Source organism: Xenopus laevis, chromosome 7L (genome assembly GCF_017654675.1).
Source record: "Xenopus laevis strain J_2021 chromosome 7L, Xenopus_laevis_v10.1, whole genome shotgun sequence".
NCBI lineage: Eukaryota > Metazoa > Chordata > Amphibia > Anura > Pipidae > Xenopus > Xenopus laevis.
The window spans coordinates 68,719,837-68,742,471 of NC_054383.1; the positions used below are offsets into that span (position 1 = coordinate 68,719,837).

Sequence of the window (22,635 nt, forward strand, 5' to 3'; positions counted from 1 at the left end):
ACAGGGAGGGGAAATGCTAAATATTATATTTAATTAACATATATATTCATGTTTAATGAACAATGCTGACATGGGTTATTTTGAAGATATGTGTGTTGAAGTTTAACTCCAGTAATCCTTTACAACCCTTTCTCCCAGATGAGCTCTTGCTGATGTAGTTAAACTATGACATGAGCCCTAATGCAATATAGTTGAACTGCAATCTTAGATGGTGTTACAAAAAGGGAACCAGTAACTCTTTAAACAAATAATGATTTATTAAGCAAGTAGCAGCAAATACTCCTTGGTTTATTTAATGTATCTACAGTGGCACATCATGCACCAAGTTCTCTGGTGAATTACTTACACTCCACAATGACTTTGTCTCAGTGTTTCAGGCTGCCTCAAGGGTTCTCCAAGGGATTACACATAGAACTCCCTGAGTGGCTACCCACTTGAGTCCCTACACTTAATGAGTTACCCATGGGAAACTACCCACACTATGTCTACTCTTTCTAGCTACCCTACCTATTTAACACTTCTGGAGTGATACAACAGGATCTGCTATCTACTCATTCAAGGGGTCCCTGCAGCCCTGACTTCTCTAAGGCTTTGTTTACCTTAAAATCCTGAGGCCTCCTCACGCTCTCCAGAAGCAACCACTCCCTCCTGAAGTGGAAGTCCAAAAATACAAAGGACACATTAACTTTCCCTTTTAAAGACTAACTAAACCTAACTAAACACCCCTTGACAACTACAGAACTGCCAAGGGAACATGTCTACCTAGAAAAGGAAACAGCTGCAGTTCCCAATTGTGAAACGTGTACAGCCCTTGGCTGTATTAACCTTTATAGGAGCTGCCAAATGTATAGTCAGCACAACCTTTACACTCCTACACACCTGCCATACTGAGACTGAATGGGGAAATCTGCAGGTTCCCTAGGCATTGAATTTATTCTTGAATGTTTTCATCAAATTGGTTAATAGTATAGAATTGATAGGATAATTTGATTCAATCAAACTTATAATTTATCTTTGTCTGGGCCTTTAGATAAATGTGTTGATTGGGTTTAGTTATACTTTTAATACCCCCAAGCTTATGATCATAGTACTAGATCTGACAGTCACATGGATTAAAAGAAACACTAGTCATTATTGCTGAACATGTCAGCATGTGCTCAGAAATGGACATGTAAGATTCTTGAGGCTTCACATCAGAGCTGATGAGATCAACACAGCTCATCCTACTTGACAGTATAAAGTAAAAAAAAAAAAACAGTGTATTATGCATAATTGTTTTCTGAAATAGACACACTGTGGTACCATGTATCTTATTTTTTCTTCTTATGATGATAGATATCCTGTGATAAAAGTAACTGGTTAAATCCTGCAAGCTTAGTATATAGGTGGCTTAGTATATAGGAGGTCTTTTTTGCCTTCTAGCTAAAATATGTCTCCTTTACACAGAACTACTTGAAGTAGAACAAAATATATTTGCTGGGGTGGTTATTTTTCCAAAGCATTCAGTAATATAGAAGAACAGTCATTAAGTTATGTTTTCAGCACACAGTTTACTTTAATGGGCCATTAGCATAATAAACTATTGGACTTTATATACATCTAAGTATTATATACTGTTAAGGTGGCCTTACACTGACTGATACTATGAAGTTATTGACGTACCAGATGTGTAAGGAAATTGGTTTGTGCACTCACAGAAATAGTATACAGTGGTGATGGTAGTTATTTAGACAAGCTACTTTTTGCCACAAACAAGCATTCAAGGAAGAGAGTGGGTCCCCCCGAAACATTGTAGAGCTGAGTATAGGTGGGTATGTATGGTCATCTTTTTTTAAGGAGAATAAACCCATGGGGGAATAAAACCATAGCTATGAGGGTCCAGACTAAATACATTTCAGAAAAGATGGGGGGGCATGCCTATTAGCTCATCAACTCCCAGAAGCCCAACTCAAAGGTATTTTTGAATGAGATTTGGTGTGAATATTCATTTGCCTACTGAAATAAATGTTGGACCGCAAAGGGGGTCTTTAGATAAAAGTCTTTAAACCATTACTTTTAATGGTGATAAGTAAAAGCAAATGTCATTTACGGTTCTTAACTAAGGAATAAAAAACAGACTTGTTGCTGCCATGACATATTATTGTAGTTCATGGCACATACAGGCAGAATCTGTAAATGTGTATAAAGTATTTTCACTTGTTGTTCTTCTGGCATATACAGTATATATATGTAGGCTAGGGTGGTAGGGTTTTTTTAAGGGTTTGTTTCTCCTTTAATATTACAAAAGCCTTGGATATTATGCTTGTTCAAGAAATCATCCAAGCAACTCTTAAGGCATTAAAGCAGACCTGTCACCCACACATAAAAAGCTGTATAATGAAAGTCCTTTGCAAATTAAACCTGAACCCAAATTCTTTTTTTCATCAAAACATCCATACCTGTTATAATATCTGAAATGTCAATCATATATTGCCTGCCCCGCCTCTATGTCTGAAGCATATTTAGCTACTTATTTATTCTTCCTCTTTCCCCACACTATATAATAGTGTAGGGCACTGCACATGGGCATTAATTCCCCCATTCTGGTGCATACACAAGATTTTGGGGTGATACACAACTTTCCTTAATAACGGTGTTCACCAAATGGTGCCTGCCTGCTTGCTGTTATATATAATTCCATGACTGAAGAAAACATAATTTAAATAATTTATATATTTTAAGTAAAGTTTAGGTAGTATTCAACTAACATGATAGAAAAGAATTTGGAATTATTTATTCGGGTGACAGGTCCCCTTTAAAAGAGTCTGCCAACAAAACATCCCCCTGGCAGGGCATTCCACATATCTCACTGCCCTTATCGTGAAGAACTACTTGCTTCAAATTAAAGTTCAGTTCTTTATATAGAAAGGGGTCTGGTGTGTTGATCTTTACGATGGGAAACAAGATTACCTCTATCTGTCTATATATCCTCTAATGTACTTGTAGAGAGTAATCTACAATTAAAATAACCCCAACCTTAATAGTTTAACCTACAGTAATCATTTGAATATTTCATTCTTTTTACCAGTTTAGTTGCAAGTCTCTGCACTTTTTCCAGCTCTTTAATCTCATTCTTAAGGACTGGAGCCCAAAACTGCACTGCATATTCAAGAATAGGCCTTACCAACCTATAAAGAGGCAAAATTATGTTTTCATACCTTGCTTTATTTTAGTAGCAACTAAATGAGTTGCATACCTTGTTACTTACAAAAATCACAAGTTCCTTTTCAATTAGAGCTACCCCAACAAACAACAATTTAGTGTATAGCTTCCATTTATGTTATTTCAACAAAAGTGCACAACCTTGTTCTTATTAACATGAAGAGATAACTTGAAGAGATATTGTTTATACTTTTGCACGTTTCACCTTTGGAGGGCTTTATTTGTAATTTCTATGTAATATTTCTAACACTGTTTTGGTCTGTAATTCAAGCATAGATTCTTCTTAAACATAAAGTGAATCTTAATGTGATATACCCAATGTACAAGGCATCAACAGAGCTGTTGTATACCTCTTATTGTACAAATACTCTTCTTACAAATCTTACTCCTATGAGTGAAAAAGTAATCTTAGAAATTATGCATGTGCACTGGGCAAATTGCTGACCTGCATATCCAGTGATAATATCCAGTAAAATTGTCTACTTTTCATTACATTGATGGGGTGCAAGCCATCAAATTGTTCAAACAAATTCATCCCAACAGAATCATTCCAATAGTTGATCAGACAGGTGTGAAACCATGAAATCAGTCTGTGGATGGGACAATGAGATAATCATCATTAAGCGTTCACTGCACGTCTTTGGTAAACATAAAACAAAATTCTCCTCACATTTTGTTAACAATGGATGATTGCATCGCTCATTAAAAAGATTGTTTAGCAAATACCATCATCGCAGAGTGGAGACAAAATCTGCCTGAGTATGGTCAGCTTAACTCAGTAGAGTAGAGACACATAAGCGGGAATGTAATATGCTGCGTTAGCATAAAAAACGTTCGCAAAGACTCTTATGAAAGGTTGTGTTTGTGAGGTTTGTGGGCTTTTTTCTACCTCCAATAAACTTACAACTCGTAAGTTTGCTTATTTATGAAAAAACCTGAATATAAAAAACTCGAATGCATTTGGGGAAAAAACTCAAATACCTCAAATTTATTGAGTTTTTGAGTGCAAACCAGAGTAAAACACCTGAAAATCATGAAGACAAAAAAAAACCTTCAAATGGTTAAAGAGACCTCTGCCATTTACTTCTATGTGACCTCAACAGGTTTTAGCTGGAGTATTTACAGATTTTGGCTTTTGGCAGCTTGGGGCATAATAAATCTTGAAAAAGTTTTTTTTAGTGAAACTACCCTTGGAAAATTTGAGAGTAGTTTAAAATTTTTTGAAAACATCACAACTCAACCTTTAATAAGTAACCCCCTTAATGAATTTTCTCAAAGGGACAAGTAGAACTTTGATGGGACAACAGATATTTGTTGAACGGACCACTCTACACTAGCTCTATGCCCTCATTATCACAGTAATCAAGACTATAACTGTTTTTCACAGGCAAATTCTAAATTTAGAAACAAACGTGTATAAAAGCAGAAGTGCTTTCAAGAGGCAACCATTTAGACATACTAGAGAAAGGACTTAAATATCCTCATGCTTCCTCATACAGTTGCAGCAAGGAATTTGAAAATTAAGTTATGATTACCTCATTATATTAATTATACTTTAAAATCTGGCACTTTGTGGTTTTGCACAGACATCCCTATTATGTTTTGCGGAAAACTCTGGCTGTGAAATATCTGGCTTCATAATCAATCCACCTGTTCAGATACTCTATCTCCCGTGTGGTTTGCAGCTTTCAATTCCACTTTCCAAGCACTAGTGACATGCAATGCCATATGTTATAATTCTCTAGTCGGTATGTTGGAACTGAAAATATCTAATATTCTCATGTTAGCATTGATATCTCCTGTCACTTTACACTAGGCACAGTAAAAATCATCTAGTTTCTGGAATCAGAAAGACCATACCCAAAAAATCCCATAAAAGTGATCCTGACACATTCTTGTAAAAGACCTAGAAGTGATCAGTAGTAGTGAGTCGATCAGCCCAGAACTGATAGCAGAGAACTGCAATAGGCTTTTGACCATCAAGGACCTTTTGCATAGAAGATTAACCATTCACCTCACAGCCCTCCTCAAAAATATTTTTCTGCTTATCCCCTAGATCAGTGGTCCCCAACCAATGGCTTACATCCAACACCTTGGATGTTGCTCCCAGTGGCCTCAAAGCGCTTATTTTTCAATTCCTGACATGGAGACAAGTTTTTGTTGCATAAAAACCAGGTTTATGAACAAACAGAGCCTCCTGTAGGCTGCCAATCCACATAGGGCTCCCAAATGTCCAATCATAGCCCTTATTTGGCACCCCTAGGAACTTCTTCATCCTTGTGGTGCTCTCCATCTATTTTTACATTTGAATGTGGCTCATTCATTACAACATCCATCCAAAAAAACACTATGAATGTACGTAGTGGAACTTCTTAAAAAAATCTATTTTATTTCATTTAAATAATAAAGCCTAAGTATTGCACTTTTAAATTATACCTTTTAGGTATTAACATCAAATGTTTACCCCTCATCCTGCCTTTATTTTAGAGGCTCATGTTTAGATTGCATCTAAGCATACAAATAGCTTTGCAAAGTCAACTCGGCATAAGCATTTTTAGTTAAAGGAAAGCTGGGAAAATGTGCGATCTGAGATCTGTTTTATTTTTATTTTTCAAATAGCCCTCGACATACATGCTGTCAAGGAGAGCTGCCACCATCATAATTGCAGCCCCAGGAAAAAGTACCCAGTAGTTACTGTCATAATTGGAGAAAATATCTGCACTCAGCCATTTTTTATCAAATTGTCAGGAATAAGTAAATGGATTCTGTTCTATTTCAGGAATCCTTTTCTTGCACAATATCTGCCTTAAACATTAACTCAATGTGGCCATTTGCTTTTTAGATTTACATTTGAGCAGTGATACTGTACCACTTTTCTTTTAAGAGCTCTGAAATATTTTCAACATGTCGGTGGAAACTAGCTAGTGCAGGGTAATAAATGTAAATGAAATCATAAAGATGCTATAAGTTGTTAATGTCTCTGCCCATAGCATACTTGGCTTGTGGTTTCTATTTACACTAAATGTTGCATTAATTCTTTATAACAAACTACTCCTTTCACATTTTTAAATTTAATATAATATAATTAGGACTCCATTATTTTGTCAAAGTTTTGTCTGTGATACTTATGAAATTAAAATGTGAGCAAAGAAAGAATACCTCGCAAGGACCAAGCATGGAGTAGCATCAATTTCCCTGTTTGTCCAGTTTAGCACAAGAAGTAACTAAAATTTTAGATTTTCTATAATGAAAACAACAAAAATAAAGTGTTCATCATTATTCCATATTCACTGAACTCAAACTGAACAAGTAGAGATAAAGTAAAAGTTAAAGTAAAAATTATGACATAGCTCAAAGCTTTTCATTTAGTACATTACTGCAAAATACTGTGTAAACAATAGTGCACAAGTACTTATATATTACTGGGTATTAATGGATTGGAAGCTTTTCAATCTATACATATACAATTTACAATAAATTAATTATAGTGATTGTCCAGTGTTCAATGTAACCAGTATTTGATTTGAACATCATTTCTTGAATATGCCTGTATTATTTTGGATTTTAATTTCCTTAAAAATGAATAGACCCAAAAACCACACAAGATACAAAGTTTATTTAACTGATGTTAATGCTGTTGCCATTGCTGAATTCTAAGGGGTTATGTATTGAAAAACAGTGTTTGCCCAAGTGCAGTAACACATAGCTACCAACCAGCAGGTAAAATTTACTAAACCATACAGTTTTTTTCATGTTTAATAAAAGCGTCTCTCAGATCAGATTTAAATTTATAATTATGATGTTGCATTTCATAATCTCTTGGAAAAAATAGGCATTGTTACACATGTAAATATACTCAGAGTACTTATTTGAAACTATTTTTAATGGTTTCTGATATATTAGCAGTTCTATACTGTTAGGCAGGCTTCAGCTCAATAGCTCTCTTCGAAGGCCAAGATTGTCAAGTGACTGTAACTGTCTATGCATTTTCTATGCAGTTCCTATATTCAGTTAAGTCTAGGGCTGCTGATTCTTAAAGGATAAGTAAACCTTAAAAATAAGTGAATGTAACATTGATGAGGGTGCTAGTCTAAGCACATTTGCAGTGTACATTCATTATTTATATTTTATAATTCCAAGATATTAAAGGGTTACATGTTCTGTTAACATCTATGAATTTTGTTACAACAATGCCACTTACTGGCAATTTTCTGACCAGTCTGAACACCAAGTACTCAAGGAGGTTGTCAGGAGAAGGAAAGAGGGCTGATCTCATGTTTTCCTGGTTAGGAAAGATTTGAGAAAGGTTTCTAATTTTTTTCCTAACCAGAAGAACATCAGAGCAGCCTCTTCCTTTTTCCTGACAACTCTCTTGACTACTTGGTCAGACTGGTCGGAAAATGACCAGCAGGTGGCACTGTTGTAACAATGGAAATTATGTTTTTCCTGTGGTAACAGGGTAGGCCATTTTTTTACTCTTTTTCTCATAGGAACCTGAAAATCACAAATAACTGGAAATTTAAAATCCTTTCCTCCCCCAGAAAGGTTGCAAATGTCTTAAAAACATGGAACTGGTTTTAAAATCTGTAAACTACATTTACAGCCATAACGTTGTATTTAAAAACATTTTTTATTCTAATTTATTCAACTCCTTGTTGCTTATGCTATGCTCATTACAATAATATTGTACATTGCTTTTTTTTATTAAGTGTCTTCCATGATGTTGTACCAGTTGTACAATATGTTATGAGCTACTTTAACCTCACCTATGGGCCTTTGGGTGTTCAATTAGAAGAAAGTCTTGGGACTAATTACCTTCGAACTCATATTACCTCGGAGTATAGTAGAATATAGCATAGTCAACATTATTTGTAAGAAACAAGGCAGTTGCAGCCGCTAATATAAGTTGTTAGAGAGATTCATTAAATTCTGAACCCATCAAAGATGCAAGTTTGGTGCCCAAAGTCTTTTTGCCAGAGTGGTGAGTCATTATGTATGTTTTTTTAAAGGGATTCTGTCATGATTTTTATGATGTATTTTTTATTTCTAAATTACACTGTTTACGCTGCAAATAATTCACTCTACAATATAAAATGTAATTCCTGAACTTGCAATTTTATTTTTTTTAAGTTGTAATATTGGTGTAGGCAGCCATCTCAGGTAATTTTTCCCAGTCGTGTGCTTTCAGAATGAGCCAGTACTTTAGGATGGAACTGCTCTCTGGCAGGCTGTTGTTTCTCCTACTCAATGTAACTGAATGAGTCGCAGTGGGACCTGGATTTTACTATTGAGTGTTGTTCTTAGATATACCAGGCAGTTGTTATCTTGTGTTAAGGAGCTCATTACCTTCCCATTGTTCTGTTGCTAGACTGCTGGGGGGGAAGGGAGGGGGTGATATCACTCCAACTTGCAGTACAGCAGTAAAGAGTGACTGAAGTTTATCAGAGCACAAGTCACATGCCTTGGGGCAGCTGGAAAACTGACAATATGTATAGCCCCATGTCAGATTTCAAAATTGAATATAAAAAAAATCTGTTTTCTCTTTTGAGAAACTGAATTCAGTGCAGAATTCTGCTTAAGCAGCACTATTAACTGTTGCATTTTGAATTTTTTTTCCCATGACAGTATTCCTTTAAAGACAACGTATAACATGTATTCTTTATGTTTTGCTTCCTTTTTCGTCAGTAGTATTGGTGTACATTTTTGGCAGTTCTCTATATAGCACCAGAGATTTACTACAATTTAAAAAAATCACGAATCGGTAATTCAATACTTCAGTAATGATATCACTGGATACTCTTCTCCGCTGTAAATTGCAATTGCCTAAATCACCAAAATTATAATCCGCTAACTCATATACATTGCACTTGCAAGTATTCGCAAAAAATGGTGTATGATTCTATGGAGTACATTCTGTTCATATGCCTGACAAAGTTTACCAATTAGACTCCTTTACACATACTGGTTTTTTTTTTGCCACTAGAGAAAACTCTGATACTCGACAATACCGCCTTGGTGTAACAACTCGTCAATCTGGAACCTTAATGGCAGCTGGCACTCTCAGATGCACAAGAGAACCCCTGCGAGTTCCAATGTTCACCAAAGCTCTTTTGGGGCCCTGGGCTTTCAGCTGCAGAACCAACAGGGAATTTGTGTGTTTAGTACCGTGAGAGTTTGTGAAGAGGTACCGGCAAGGATAAGGCAAATTGTAGTCACAAAACAGGCAAAAAGGTTGAGGCAGGCGGCAGGAATCGAAGTCAAACAGGCAGAAGTCAAAAAACAGAAAAGTCGAATACAATGCTTTAGCAGGATCTTTGAACAGAAGCCAGCTTGGGCATTGTCCCAATGCAGAAGGGCCTTTTTAAAGGAGAATTTGCGCCAAAGTTTGAGCTTGGCACCGGAAAATGACATCATGATGTCATGCTTTATGACCACTGACAGTTTTAACGTTCCACTAAAGCCCAGATTTGCAGGGAGCCCTAAGACCAAGTCCCCCTTGGACAGTCTGTCTGCCCCTACACTCCCACTCACTTGCTTTTGTTCCCCCTCAGCTCACTTGCTTCTGTTCTCCCCCCCCCCACTTGTTTGTGTTTGGGAACAGTGCACAGGAGATTTAAATTATACAATACTGGTAATAAAATTTAGAAGCTGCTTCTTAATTTGTGCCCCCCTAGGCCTGGGCCTTTGTGGCACTTCCACAAATCCAGCCCTTATATCTGTACCTCAAGCCTCCTGGTAATCTTATTTATCAAAGTAGGCCTCAATCTCCTCTCTCAAATTAGAATATTTATCAAATTTTGAATTTGTGATTTGAAAAAAAAGCATGAAAACCAACCAATGTTGAAACTCTATTTTGAATTGATGATTTATTAGCACTCCCCCCCAATTCGAATGCTGATATATCAGCCCCTTGGTATCCTCACACCCAGATTAGCACTCACATACATAGGAGGATGGTATACAATATCAGCAAGTAGTGTAATCAGCACATAGAATACATGGGGACTCTTGGTTCTCCATCAAACTGTAAAACAGTTCGAACAAAACTTGTATTACATTTGACTACCAATAGTGGTGCAATGTAATAGCAATGACACAAGAGTTCCTTTACTATCTGCTGCACTACTGGAATGTTAATCACCTTTATTTCTATTCCTATACACACTGAGACCCTGCAATTTTATTTTGGTCTCAGGTTACATATTTAAGTCATGGTCAAGCTGAGATATGTATATTGCATTTTATTCCCTGAGTAACTCACTGAGGATTTACCCCTCAATTTGTTAATCCTCATTTCATAGGCTCCCATCCTTGTTTGGGCTTTCCTGGGACCTGCCAACCCTGCTATTATACACCTGTAATATCTACACCACCCATTTTAAAATATACAGGGGTCACACCAGACAGTGCCAGAGCACTTTTAACCTGAGGTATTACCAATCATGCAGTTAGCTTCCTCCTGACCTTAATTTACTCGTTGGTAGAAATTACTGATTTTCTATATCCCTACAGCTGTATAAAGTTCTAAAACTGGTATCAAGGGTTACAAGTGCCAGTTTCCTTCACATACCACACATGCTTTGTGTAAGCAGAAGTGGTCTTATTGTGGGTTTGACAAGAATGGAAACTACTATCTCTCTCACAGATAAAACAAGTGATATTTATATTCTGTTATTTGAGCCACAGATGTAGGTTTCCTTTGGCAGTGTTTTTATGGGTCTGCATTTAGCATTTTAGCGGAAATCTTGGTATTAGGACTTCACAGCATAACAGATAATAAAAATATAACTGTACATTAACTGTGGAGTGTTTGCTAGATGAAAATATCTTAACTGTCTCTAGAGGCTTCTTTAAACATTTAAACTACATAGGGCTCATTTAAGGCAGTGCAAAGAATTCCAGTGTATTCATCAAGTAAAGGATGAGGAGAGCATTCAAGGAGTAGGAACTTCTGTGATCAAGATATTTAATGCAGGACTACATGTGTATTCAGAAATGCTCACTGTCCCAGCATTTGCCATTGGTAGGTTCCACTTTTAAATAGGTCTGCATGTTTCAGCAGGTTTATTTAAGCCCATGTGTGGCATTACCCTAAGGCAGTGATCCCCAACCAGTAGCTCGTGAGCAACATGTTGCTCTTCTACCCCATGGATGTTGCTCCCAATGGCCTCAAAACAGGTGCTTATTTTTGAATTCCTGGCTTGGAGGCAAGTTTTAATTGCATAAAAACCAAGTGTACTGCCAAACAGAGTATCAATGTAGGCTGACAATCCACATAGGGGCTACCAAATGGCCAATCACAGCCCTTATTTGGCACCCCAAGAACAGTTTACATGCTAGTGTTGCTCCCCAACTCCTTTTACTTCTGAATGTTGCTCACGGGTTCAAAAGGTTGGGGATCCCTGCCCTAAGGTGTAGTACCACTTATGGCATTAAAGACAATGTAGGGACTGTTGTGAGCATTTTTATTCCTGACCTCCAACTGGCCACAAACCACTTACATTTACCATTGCCTCTAAATCTAAATGTTTAACACAAAACAGGGTCCCCTCTGTTCTCCAGCAGACAGAAGCTTAGGTAATTGCTGCAGCCTGTGTAATGATATTTTTTGTGGTCTTGCTACACTCTAAGTGGGGTAATGTTAAAAAGTTTATTTGCCCCTCTACTGCCCTGAATGGTAATCCATCTGACCTGACCCTGCTGGTATTCGTTTAGATCATTAATTACCAAGAAGTTACCATGTAATACACATCACCCGATTTCATGGCATAGAGACTTGGATGCAGGCAGAGGAGGAGAAGGAGTGGTGGAAAACAGATCCTTACTGACCCCCACCCCATTCGGATTGAACTAGAAATTAAAAATTTTTCAGTATTGTTCAGTCTTATACATTGATTGGTGCCAGTGCTTTTGTGTCTTATTCTCTGTTGGTTTCATATTAATCTAACATGCATTATTGTTTTTTATTACAGAAAAGCCAGAGCTGGTACAATGTGAGTACCTATATATTTTTTTACTTTTTTGCCTGCTTTCAGTTTGCATGTTGAGTCTGCTTGATGTTATCTGTGCTGTATACTTATTAGCATGGCAGTTTGCAAGTTATAGGAGAGTGCTGCCCTCTTCAGATCATTGGGAGTACAGAAATTACGAAATCCAATACAGGCAAGGGATCTATTATTCTATGTTTTGGAGTATTTTGGCTAATGAGTTTCTGGATAATGGATCTCATACCTATAATATTAAAGGTAAAAAGTCTCTTGCTTGATTCAGCAATGATTGGAACTAATTGTTTATCCTGACAATGTGACCACAGAATATGCTATTATCACATATTTAAGAATTATTGGTTTATATTATTTTTTTCTAAGCTAAATCTATAGCATTGTGTGTCCTTCTGCAAACACACAATTGCATGAGATCGAAAAGTGGGCAGTTTTGATTTTGACGGCATCAACCATACACCCTGCTTATTTTGCACATTTAAGCCTTTGGCTTTACTTTCAGGAAAGTATTTACAACCATCTAATAGCACCCTATAAACCTTCTCTGTCCCTAAAAAAGTCATGAGGCTATTCCTTTTCCAATATTTCCTGTTTTGTATGCAGTTTTACACAACACTGCATGCATACAGATTGCAGGTTATGTGCATAAAGAAAAGCCAGCAATGCAGTAAGTAGATATGATTCATACTAATAAGGAAAAAAACAAAAACAAAAGCAATATTAGTAGTGTCTTTGATTAAGTGCTTGATAGGCATGAAATGAATAGGCTGATATTTCTGTGGGTCAGTCTCTAAATCAAAAAAAAAAAAAAAGTTTATTCTTTATTAATTTTATGCTGCTGCCCCTACTCTCCTTGTGGCTAACTGCTGATAGATAACTGTCCCATGGGGAAACTGCCTCCCATTCACTGTAGGATGATGACAGATGGGAAGATTTGTTGCCCATCTGTGCTACCTGCAAGTGACAAATCTCCTGAAAATTTCTTTGCAATGGTGTGAGTGGGAATCTATTTACAATATGGAAGCAGAATAGATAGCATCAGGAATTTCTCTGCCCCCAAAAAACACTGTGAAAAATTGCCCCATGAGCCAATGGCCTAAATTAGCTTGTATACTAATACTATACATGTATACTATACATATATATATACATATAATGCACTTGTAAATAATGGTAGTGACTTCCAAGAACAATGACTTCAGATATTAAGCACAGTCAGAGACAGATGGTAGAGACACAAAAATATATAAAATACTGTGATACGTTAACCTCAAATACAGTGGGAGACAGTGGTAGCTTTAGTTACCTGAATCGTGGAGAATGTTCCAACATTGAATAGATCAAAAGAAATTAGGAATCTTTGTATTGGTAAAAATGCCTCCACCTTGTTGTAGATATGAGAATAGCAGTCAAGCAGAAAAAATCCAAGTTGGAATATGAAACAGTATTTACAAATATAGCTAACGTGAAAGCCATTGAATTAAGCAACACTGGCTCTTTCTGAAAGCATCAGGTACAATGACCTAGCTAAAAAAAATACATTTATTGGTTAATAAAATTTTAAATGCTAGAATTAATTTATTGCAGTGTAATTTAGTAATAAAAATGACATAATAGTCTGTATCCCTTTAAACTTTGGGTGGTTCTGTTTGCTGAAGTTTTTCCTGCTGATTGTGCTGTACAGTCTCAAAAATAGAATTTTACTACTGTTATTCAAGCTTTGAGGCCTAAAAACATAAGGACTTACTAAACTGGCACTGTATGTAGTGTGCAAAATATCAGCATATCTGATTTTTCTCACAAAACAACATTTTTTTACCCAGAATTCCAGCAAGATTGTGCTTGTCACAAAGATTGTGTGATACATAATTTGAACCTGATTCATGTTTCCAGACATAAATCTTTTATACATTTGACAAATAAGGTGTCAGAGAGGTTGTCATTAATAACGAGATTCAGATGCCAGAGCTCACTTGTGCCTATGTGCACAGCATGAACTTGCATGGAGTGCAATATACAGTATATATGAAGATGAGTTACAAGGAATGTATATAGTAGAAAGCGCCTATTTTTAAGCCCACGTTTGCTCAGCACTGTGCCCTATATACAGTTGCAGTTCTTTCAGTCCCCAGGTGCAGGGCATCAATTAATATTAGTGTGATGATCCAGTTCTAAACATTAAAATCTAATTAAAAAAGTAGGCTAGAAATGTTGTACATTATGCTTTGGGTACCAGCCCAAGGCAAACACAGCCCTTTAGCTGGGAAGACCTGTTCCTCCAAAAATGCCCCACTAGCTCCTTATCTTCTTTTCTGCTGATTCACTGCACATTCTCTGTGCTGCTGTCTCTTACTGAGAGTAGGAACCCAACCTAGTCATAATGAACAGGACAGAAAGGCTGAGAGGCACTGACTGGCAGTACCAAGTGCCCGCCAAGCATGGAGCCAATCTGGCCTTGGGGTCTCTGGGAAGGGATGTCTGCAACTACCAGCCACAGAGAGGGCCACCCTGGATGAGATTGTGAACTATCTGGACCATTGATATCTGAACCACGTTTTTCACTCTCCCACAGTTTGCAGTGGCACTATGGGGCCTGTGGAATAATCTTACCAAAGCAAATAGTTGAGGCTTAGCCCATAGTCACTAATCCTCATAGTTCATTGAGAGACTCTGTGACCTCACCCTACAAAGGGCGCTTTCTGGTGGTGACGCCAGCCTCCCTGGCATCTAACATGGTTAAAGGGCCAATCATGGAGGAAGCTAGTGTGTGCACTATGGAGAATACAGAAGGATTTCATTGACGCCAGACCCTTTGTCAAGCTTACCAGTATAATCCAGTCGTAGAAGGAGCTGGAGCCGTAGATAGTGAACCCACAAGCGCCTCACACAACCGCTACCCACCTGGAGTGGAACAGGGAGCAGGGTTGTGGAGAGTAGCCAATGAGACGATCAGCGAAGTACAAAAGGATTAGGCAAAGTCGTGGTCAGGAGGTCCGAGGTCAAAAGGCAGGCAGCGAGATTCGTAAACGATGAGACAGGCCGAAGAGTCGAGACAGGCAGCAGAAATCGTAGTCCGGGAACAGGCAAGGGTCAACAACAGGAATTCAAGAGTATAGAGACGCTAGGGTTTCAGTTAAACAACCTAATAACCAGGTAATGCATCTCAATCTGAACCAGGTTTAAATATTGTTAGTTTGGCGCCAACTGGCGTCTTTTCGCCGGCGTCGCCGTACTGACGTCACGTCCGTCTTAGGCATTTTCGCCCGCGTCCTTGCGCCAGCGGGCGGCGCCTTCGCGCCCGTCGCCAGCGTCCAGCGTCACGCGCCAGCGCGCATTAACGCGCCCGCGCCTGCGCCGGATAGAACGCGGACCCGAATCCTCACACCCTTCATGACTAAGATTCTGATGGGATAAAGGGCCCACTGCCTGCTGGAAACTGGCCCCAGGATGACCACCATAACTAAGGACTTCTTCAAAGAGAGGAGATTCCAGTATCTGGAGTGCCAAGTGTCTGGGATTAGCCTGTGAGCTGCCAATAACATCCTCCAAGAGCCTCAATAGGTCTGAATACTGGTCCTTGGTCCCTGCCACAAAAGAGATTAATCAATTGCTGCAGCGGATAGACCAACAATGTGAATGGTAGCAGGTTCTGTGCAGTTGTAAGGTTCAGAGTGGTACAACATTCCGGCTCTATACAGATGCCAATCTTCAAGTTATAGCTTACGCCAGCCACAGCATAAGGCCCACAGAGTGTAATCCTACTAATTATAGTTTTTTTAAGATAGATCTCCTAGCTGTTGTGTGGGCTGTTACTGTGGAATTTGCAGAGTACATGGTGGGCCACCGTGTGGAAATTTACACTGACAATGCCCTCTTGGCCTACCTCAGGTCAGCCTGGCCTGGCACCCTTGGCAAAGTTGGTTGGCCCATCTGGCCTAGTTTTATTACACCATTCATAATAAGCCTGGCATGTCCCTCCACAATAAGCCCATCCACCCTCTGGCCGGGTAAGAAGCTGGATGACCTCTGGGGCTTAGATGTTGCTGAGAGGCTTTGTCCGATTGGTCATGGGATAGCTTCCTCTATTGTGAAAGCAAATGGAAAAAAGAGCAACAAATGGCCTTGCAATTAATGGTCCCTGTGGCCCAGATGAGAGACATGTGCCACATCATGCATGAAACCAAGGGGCACTTTATGGCTGCAAAGACAGAGCAGCTAGTGTGGCAATATTTCCATGACTAGGGGCTATTGTGCAAGCAAGCATGCCAACAGTGTTCCCAGTAGTTGACTTGTGGCTATGAATTTTGAGGCCATCTAAGAGGCCACGGCAGGGTATAAGTATGTCCTGGTATTCATTGACCATTGCTCCAGATCACACAAATGACCACTCACCTGATGTGGACCCATGTGATAAGACCTCATGGGTGCACCCAGCATTTTCTGCAAGGTCAAGTACCAGTTTGTGACTGAGCTGTGTTGTTATCGAGGGGTGTGGATGTCACTTAACACAACCATGGTAACATTGTTGAACTTTTTGAGGAAGCTAGGGGGGTGGTGACTATTAAAAGAGGTGGCCAGAGTTTGTGTACACTGTTGTTTGGCCCTATAACAACACCACCCATGCCACCGCATGTTACACCCCTTCTTCTTAATGTATGGGAGCCAGGTCTGGCTTCCTCTGGATCTTGCAACTTTCATATATAGACAGCACCAGCAAAAGCGATTTTTCTTAAAAAGCCTTTATTCAGGGGGCTTTTCTCAGACAAAAAATACAACACAGCAACGTTTCAGGCTTACATTAGCCTTTCCTCAAGCTACTGAGTGTACATAAGTGAACATATTTTATACAATTTAGTGTAGCGCCATCTATTGGCTGCTTGATTCTGAAATACACACAGGTGAAGTTCCTAATCGTATTTAAAACACAATGTTACAGATTGACATTATATTCATTTCGACATCTTATAATTATTCTCTTGGCCTTTTATTAAGTTTACTATGAATGTGAGTGGGGATAGTCTCTCCTTTCTAGACACCTTGATTACTCTGAGTGAGGGGGGTTCTCTGGTCAGACTTATATGTGAAACCCACTGATAGAAACACTTTGTTACATTTTGACTTGTTTCATCCTCCACACGTTAAGAAATCTTTACCAAAGTCACAATTCACACTGGTGCAACGCTTAGTGTCTGACCAGGATACTCTACGAAAGACTTGATAACATGTCTGTGTAGTTTCAAGAGAGGGGTTACCCCATATCACTTTTAAGGGAACAATGATCCCAAGTAGAAACCCCAGACAAGGGACAGAGTGGGAAACAAAAGAATAATGATCACAAATGCCTGGCTTTTGTATCTAAATATAATTCTTTGAGTCCCCATATATCTATATAAAGACATTGAGCCTTCCATGTTGCTTTTGGACTGCTTCATCCTGATGCTTGTAGCCTTTCTAGAAGCTAAAATAAAATGCACATTTGCTGCTCACATTGTATCCATTCCCCTAAAGACACAATCCATTCCACTTCTTTTGCCTTACTAGAAGAAAAGAAACAGAGAGAGTGAGACAGAGACCATGCGTATTACTGATTAGGACATCAATGCTTTTATGTGATTGCAACTGTCAGATTGGAAAATACAGCATAGGCAAAGAAAACCAATTATGTGATTAGATTCGGCAATGAACAGATGTTGACATTGTCATTTGTAAATGCAGATATGTTAACTGATTACAAATATTTCCTAAGGGTAGGGACACACTGGGCGATTTGGGGAGATTTAGTCGCCTGGCGACTAATCGCAGCGACTTTTGTCCCCGAATGCCTCCCCTCACTCTGCGCCTGGATAAAATGAAAAGTCGCCGGCGCTAATCACACACGGCGATTCGTTTTCCGAAATCGCCCGAAGTTGCCTCACGAGGAAACTTCGGGCGACTTCGGAAAACAAATCACCGCGTGTGATTAGCGCAGGCGATTTTTCATTTTATCCAGGCGCAGAGTGAGGGGAGGCATTCGGGGAAGATTGGTCGTGGAAAGTCGCGGCGATTAGTCGCCAGGCGACTAAATCTCCCCAAATCGCCCAGTGTGTCCCTACCCTAAAAGTTGCTTACAAACACTGCCTCGATCCACTTTGACATGATCAGTATCTGATGTTTCTCCTCCTGCTACAATTCACTGAGAGAGAAACACTAGGGGCGAGTTACTTACCCTGGGGCAATAGTGCACGCTTAGTACTCATTAACATAGCAAATGCAATGTGCCTCAAGGTTGGTGGGCTTTGCACCAGCTCAAAAATTGGTGCAGAGAGCAGCGTTAAGAGATGTAGTACCTCACACCCTATCCTGTGCCTTTGAATGCCACTTAAGGCAGGGTGCAGGAGTGGGGGGCACCAACATGCCCCTCACCAATCCAGTACTGGGAGGTATGGGCATATTCAGCACTGGACCTGAGTTTATCTGCTTGACAAATTGCCTCCCCCTAGTGATAAGCCCTTGTCCTTTAAAGACCATGACAGATAAGGCACTTTGTTTATAGACTACAAAAATCCTTTCCAACTGGATCTATATGCCACACTTTACTTGCAATAATCCTGGCAAATCACATCAAAGTGCATTCTTCCCAGTCTGCAAACATATTTAGTAACACCCACAATTATATTCAAATTTTGTGCTCAAAGCTGCAGGTCAGAAAATTACTGAAGACTAGAACACAAAATGATATTTTACAATATCTGTGTTTATTATTATATTGTATGTAAGGAAAATGTTCAACAAATACATTTTCCATTATTTTCTCATTGTACACAATAGGAAGTGACTGGTTACCTTTGTGTTGTGTTGCTGACTCTTTTTTAGAAGAAAGGCGCTGTTAATTATATTTAAATAACCAAACTCTAAAAGTGAAGAATACTAGAAATGTAATATTTTATACATTGTGATTAATGCACCAGCCTAGTGGTTTAGCATCTTTCTAATGGTAAAGATCCAGGACTTCAAATTTGTACAAAGGGGATCACCTGTTGAGAAGCTAAATTTATGGGTCTTCACAAATCATCAAGCAGAAAATTAGGTTTGTCTGTCATATAAACTGATGCTACAGGGCTGAGTATTACATTTTTATGCAAATTGCACTGGAACTGCAGTGTAACAAGAATCTAAATTAATTACTAATCAGCCTTGTATAGTGACATTTGTTTGCTATATAAGAGTTTATTGTTATATTGTAGATTGAGTTCCCTAAGCTCAGGTAATTGACAACAGTACAGATCATGTGTTTTGAATCAGCAGAACGGAAGATGTGAAACTACTGGGGCACATGCAGAAGCACAGATCTTCACTGCTAAATGGCTGTGGTTGCCTTGTACTGGTACAAAAGCCCAAAACATAATGTGCAGCATTTCTACTTGTTAGTTAAGCTTTAGTTCTCCTTTAAAGTTGTTTCCATAAATTGCACTTACTATATTACATATTTGGTGACCAGATTAAAATTAAAAAAAATTAAAAAATTAAATGATGGTGTTTTACATAAAGCTAATGAAAACTTAGATTGGCTGGGGGTTTTAAAAAAGTTGATTAGTTGATCAGCCCTGGTGTAAATCTGCAAAATCTAAAATACTGACAGATTGAATCCGGTTACATGATACATCGTTAATTACTTTACTCAAAGGGCCCTACTCAGATCCACACAATAATTAAGTGGTCTGTGTATAGTCCTTTGGGATTAGGTGCTAGGCAGTACATAACCCAACCTGCCACAGGTCAATATTGTATACCAAGTCTGAGGAACTGCAGCACACTGTAAGGGCTCTTACTCACTGGCGTTCTAACCTGCGCTCCCGTTGAGACGCAACATGCTGCATTTTTCCTGCGTTCGGCACCTACACGCGCCTGAGTGAGTACAGCCCCATTTGAAATAATGACATGCGTCTATTCCTGCGCTCCCCTGCGGCTGAACGCCAAAAAACGGAACGCAGGGGAGCGCAGGTCAGAACGCCAGTGAGTAAGAGCCTTAAAGGTGAATCAGTTTTGCATCATAGCGTCTTTATTGGCTTGAAAATAAAGTAGACAAAAGGAAGGCAATGTTTCAGGCCTCTGTAAGAGTCTTAACAGAGAGGGCTCTTACACAGAGGCAACTGTAATTTTATCAGCCCGTTTGTCCTGTGGGACCAGGCCTACAGGGGAGACTAAATTAATTAATTCCTGTGTTGCCATACAAGGCAAAAGAAGTAGGGATGCACCGAATCCAGGATTCGGTTCAGGATTCGGCCAGGATTCTGCCTTTTTCAGCAGGATTCGGATTCGGCCGAATCCTTCTGCCCGCAAATTAGGGGCGGGGAGGGAAATCGCATGACTTTTTGTCAGAAAACAAGGAAGCAAAAAATGTTTTCCCCCATTCCCACCTCTAATTTGTATATGCAAATTAGGGTTTCGGATTCGGTTCGGTATTCGGCCGAATCTTTCACGAAGGATTCGGGGGTTCAGCCGAATCCAAAATAGTGGATTCGGTGCATCCCTAAAAAGAAGTAACAAAACCTGTGTGTGATGGCTCTAATTTTGTTTTCAAATCACACTACAGAAGTTTTAAACGAACAGTAACACCAGATACCATGCTTATCGGTTATCTGCTATTTAACCTGTGCCTTTTCAGCTTTGGATGGCTGCCCATGGCTAAACAGCAGCTTATTTATAAAAATTACAGTAGTCTTTCTAAAGCAGACATACATTTTTACCAGTGCAGGGCAACACTATATTATATTATAATTAATTTAAAGGGGTTGTTCCCCTTTGAGTTAACTTTTAGTATGATGTAGAGACAATTTGCAATAGGTTTTGATTTTTTAAAAATTGTTGTTTTTGACTTTTTTAGCTTTTTATTCGGCTGCTATCCAGTTTGCGATTTCAGCTATTTGGTTGCTAGGGTCCAAATTACCATAGCAACCATGCATTGCTTTGAATAAGAAACCAAAATATGAATATTAGAGGGCCTTAATAAAAAGACAAGTAATAAAATAATAAAAAGTAGCAATAACATTAAAGTTGTAGCCTTACAAAGCATTTGTTTTTTAGATGGGGTCAGTGACCCCCATATGAAAGTTAAAAAATGTCAGAAGACGGCAAATAACTAAAAACCTATAAAAAACAAATAATTAAGACCACTTGAAACGTTGCTTAGAATTGGCCATGTATTAAACTTAAAGGTGAACCCCTTTAAAGACTAACTTTTTGGTGTTACTATTCCTTTAATGAAACAGCAGTACACATGAAGCTTTGGCAGTGGGTCAGTCTGTATACAAAATACACCTGGAATGTTTTGGTTTCCCAGCTGCAATGTCCAGTATGCCATCACTAACAGAGCCTTTGAAACTTGTAGTTTAGCTTAAAAAAGAAGGAAAGTAATTTTACTAAATAAAAAAGGGTGCTAAAGTAAAGATGATCGCTCCGTGGTTCTCGCTGGAAGAATCTCTGGCCGGTGTTATTTTCTTTTCATAGGAGCACGGCCCGGGATGTCAGGTAAGTAAATGTGATCACTTTGGGGTGCCTAACTTTTGGCACCCACAATTGTAAAAGGACTTTCTTTCTCCTTTAAAAGGAACAGTAACACCAAAAGATGTAAGTGTTTTAAAGTAATGAAAATATCATGTACTGTTGCCCTGCACTGGTAAAACTGATCTGTTTGCTTCAGAAACACTACTATAGTTCATATAAACAAGCTGCTGTGGAGCAATGGCGGAAATTGAAAAAACGGCTATATGGCACAGGTAAACTAATGGATAACAGATAACACTATTAGACAGACAGAGCTTATCTGTTATCTGCTGTGTAACTTGAGCCTTTTCTCCTTTGAATGGCTGCCCCCATTTGCTACACAGCAGTTTATTTATATAAACAATAGTAGAGTTTCTGACGCAAACACATCAGTTTTACCAGTGCAGGGCAACACTGCATTATATTTTCATTAGCTAAAACACTTTTATTTTTTGACGTTACTGTTCCTTTAAGGCAACAGGCTGAAGTTTCCTGAATCTGAAAACTTGGAACTTACCCCAGCAATACACATTTCACAGCCATTAAAAATCTGCATTTTAACGGGCAGGTTCCATTTTCATTTCAGAACCAACCTTTATTTACATTAGCTGCGCTGGCTCAGCAAGAGATTGCTTATCTGCCAAGTAATGAGACCATGCTTCAGAAACCAGAATGGCTTGTGCTGACTTTCTGTATGCTGTACTCACTCCATATTGCGTGTTTGTTTAATTTGTCACTGCATGTGTCATTGTGTCATGTTTCTGGTTTTCTTGTTTTCTTTTCTTTTTCCCTCAGCATGAGCGGCAGCACATTCGCAGAGTAAGGATCTTACTGTACTGACCCCTATACCTCCTGCAGTTCATAGATGCTAGAAACCTTTTGGTGTCACTTTTGTCATTTCTGAATTTTA

At 38.8% G+C, this 22,635-nt stretch overlaps 1 protein-coding gene across 7 annotated transcripts in view; it reads left to right on the top strand.

Annotated features, from left to right (window-relative positions):
- LOC108695813 (protein Aster-B) overlaps positions 1-22,635 on the top strand; it is a 147,009-nt gene that overhangs the window by 94,790 nt on the left and 29,584 nt on the right. For all 7 annotated transcript variants that reach the window (XM_041569146.1, XM_041569154.1, XM_041569150.1 and 4 more), the window contains one exon: positions 12,174-12,194. In XM_041569146.1, the coding sequence (XP_041425080.1) occupies positions 12,174-12,194 (21 nt within the window). The remainder of the gene's footprint in view (positions 1-12,173; positions 12,195-22,635) is intronic.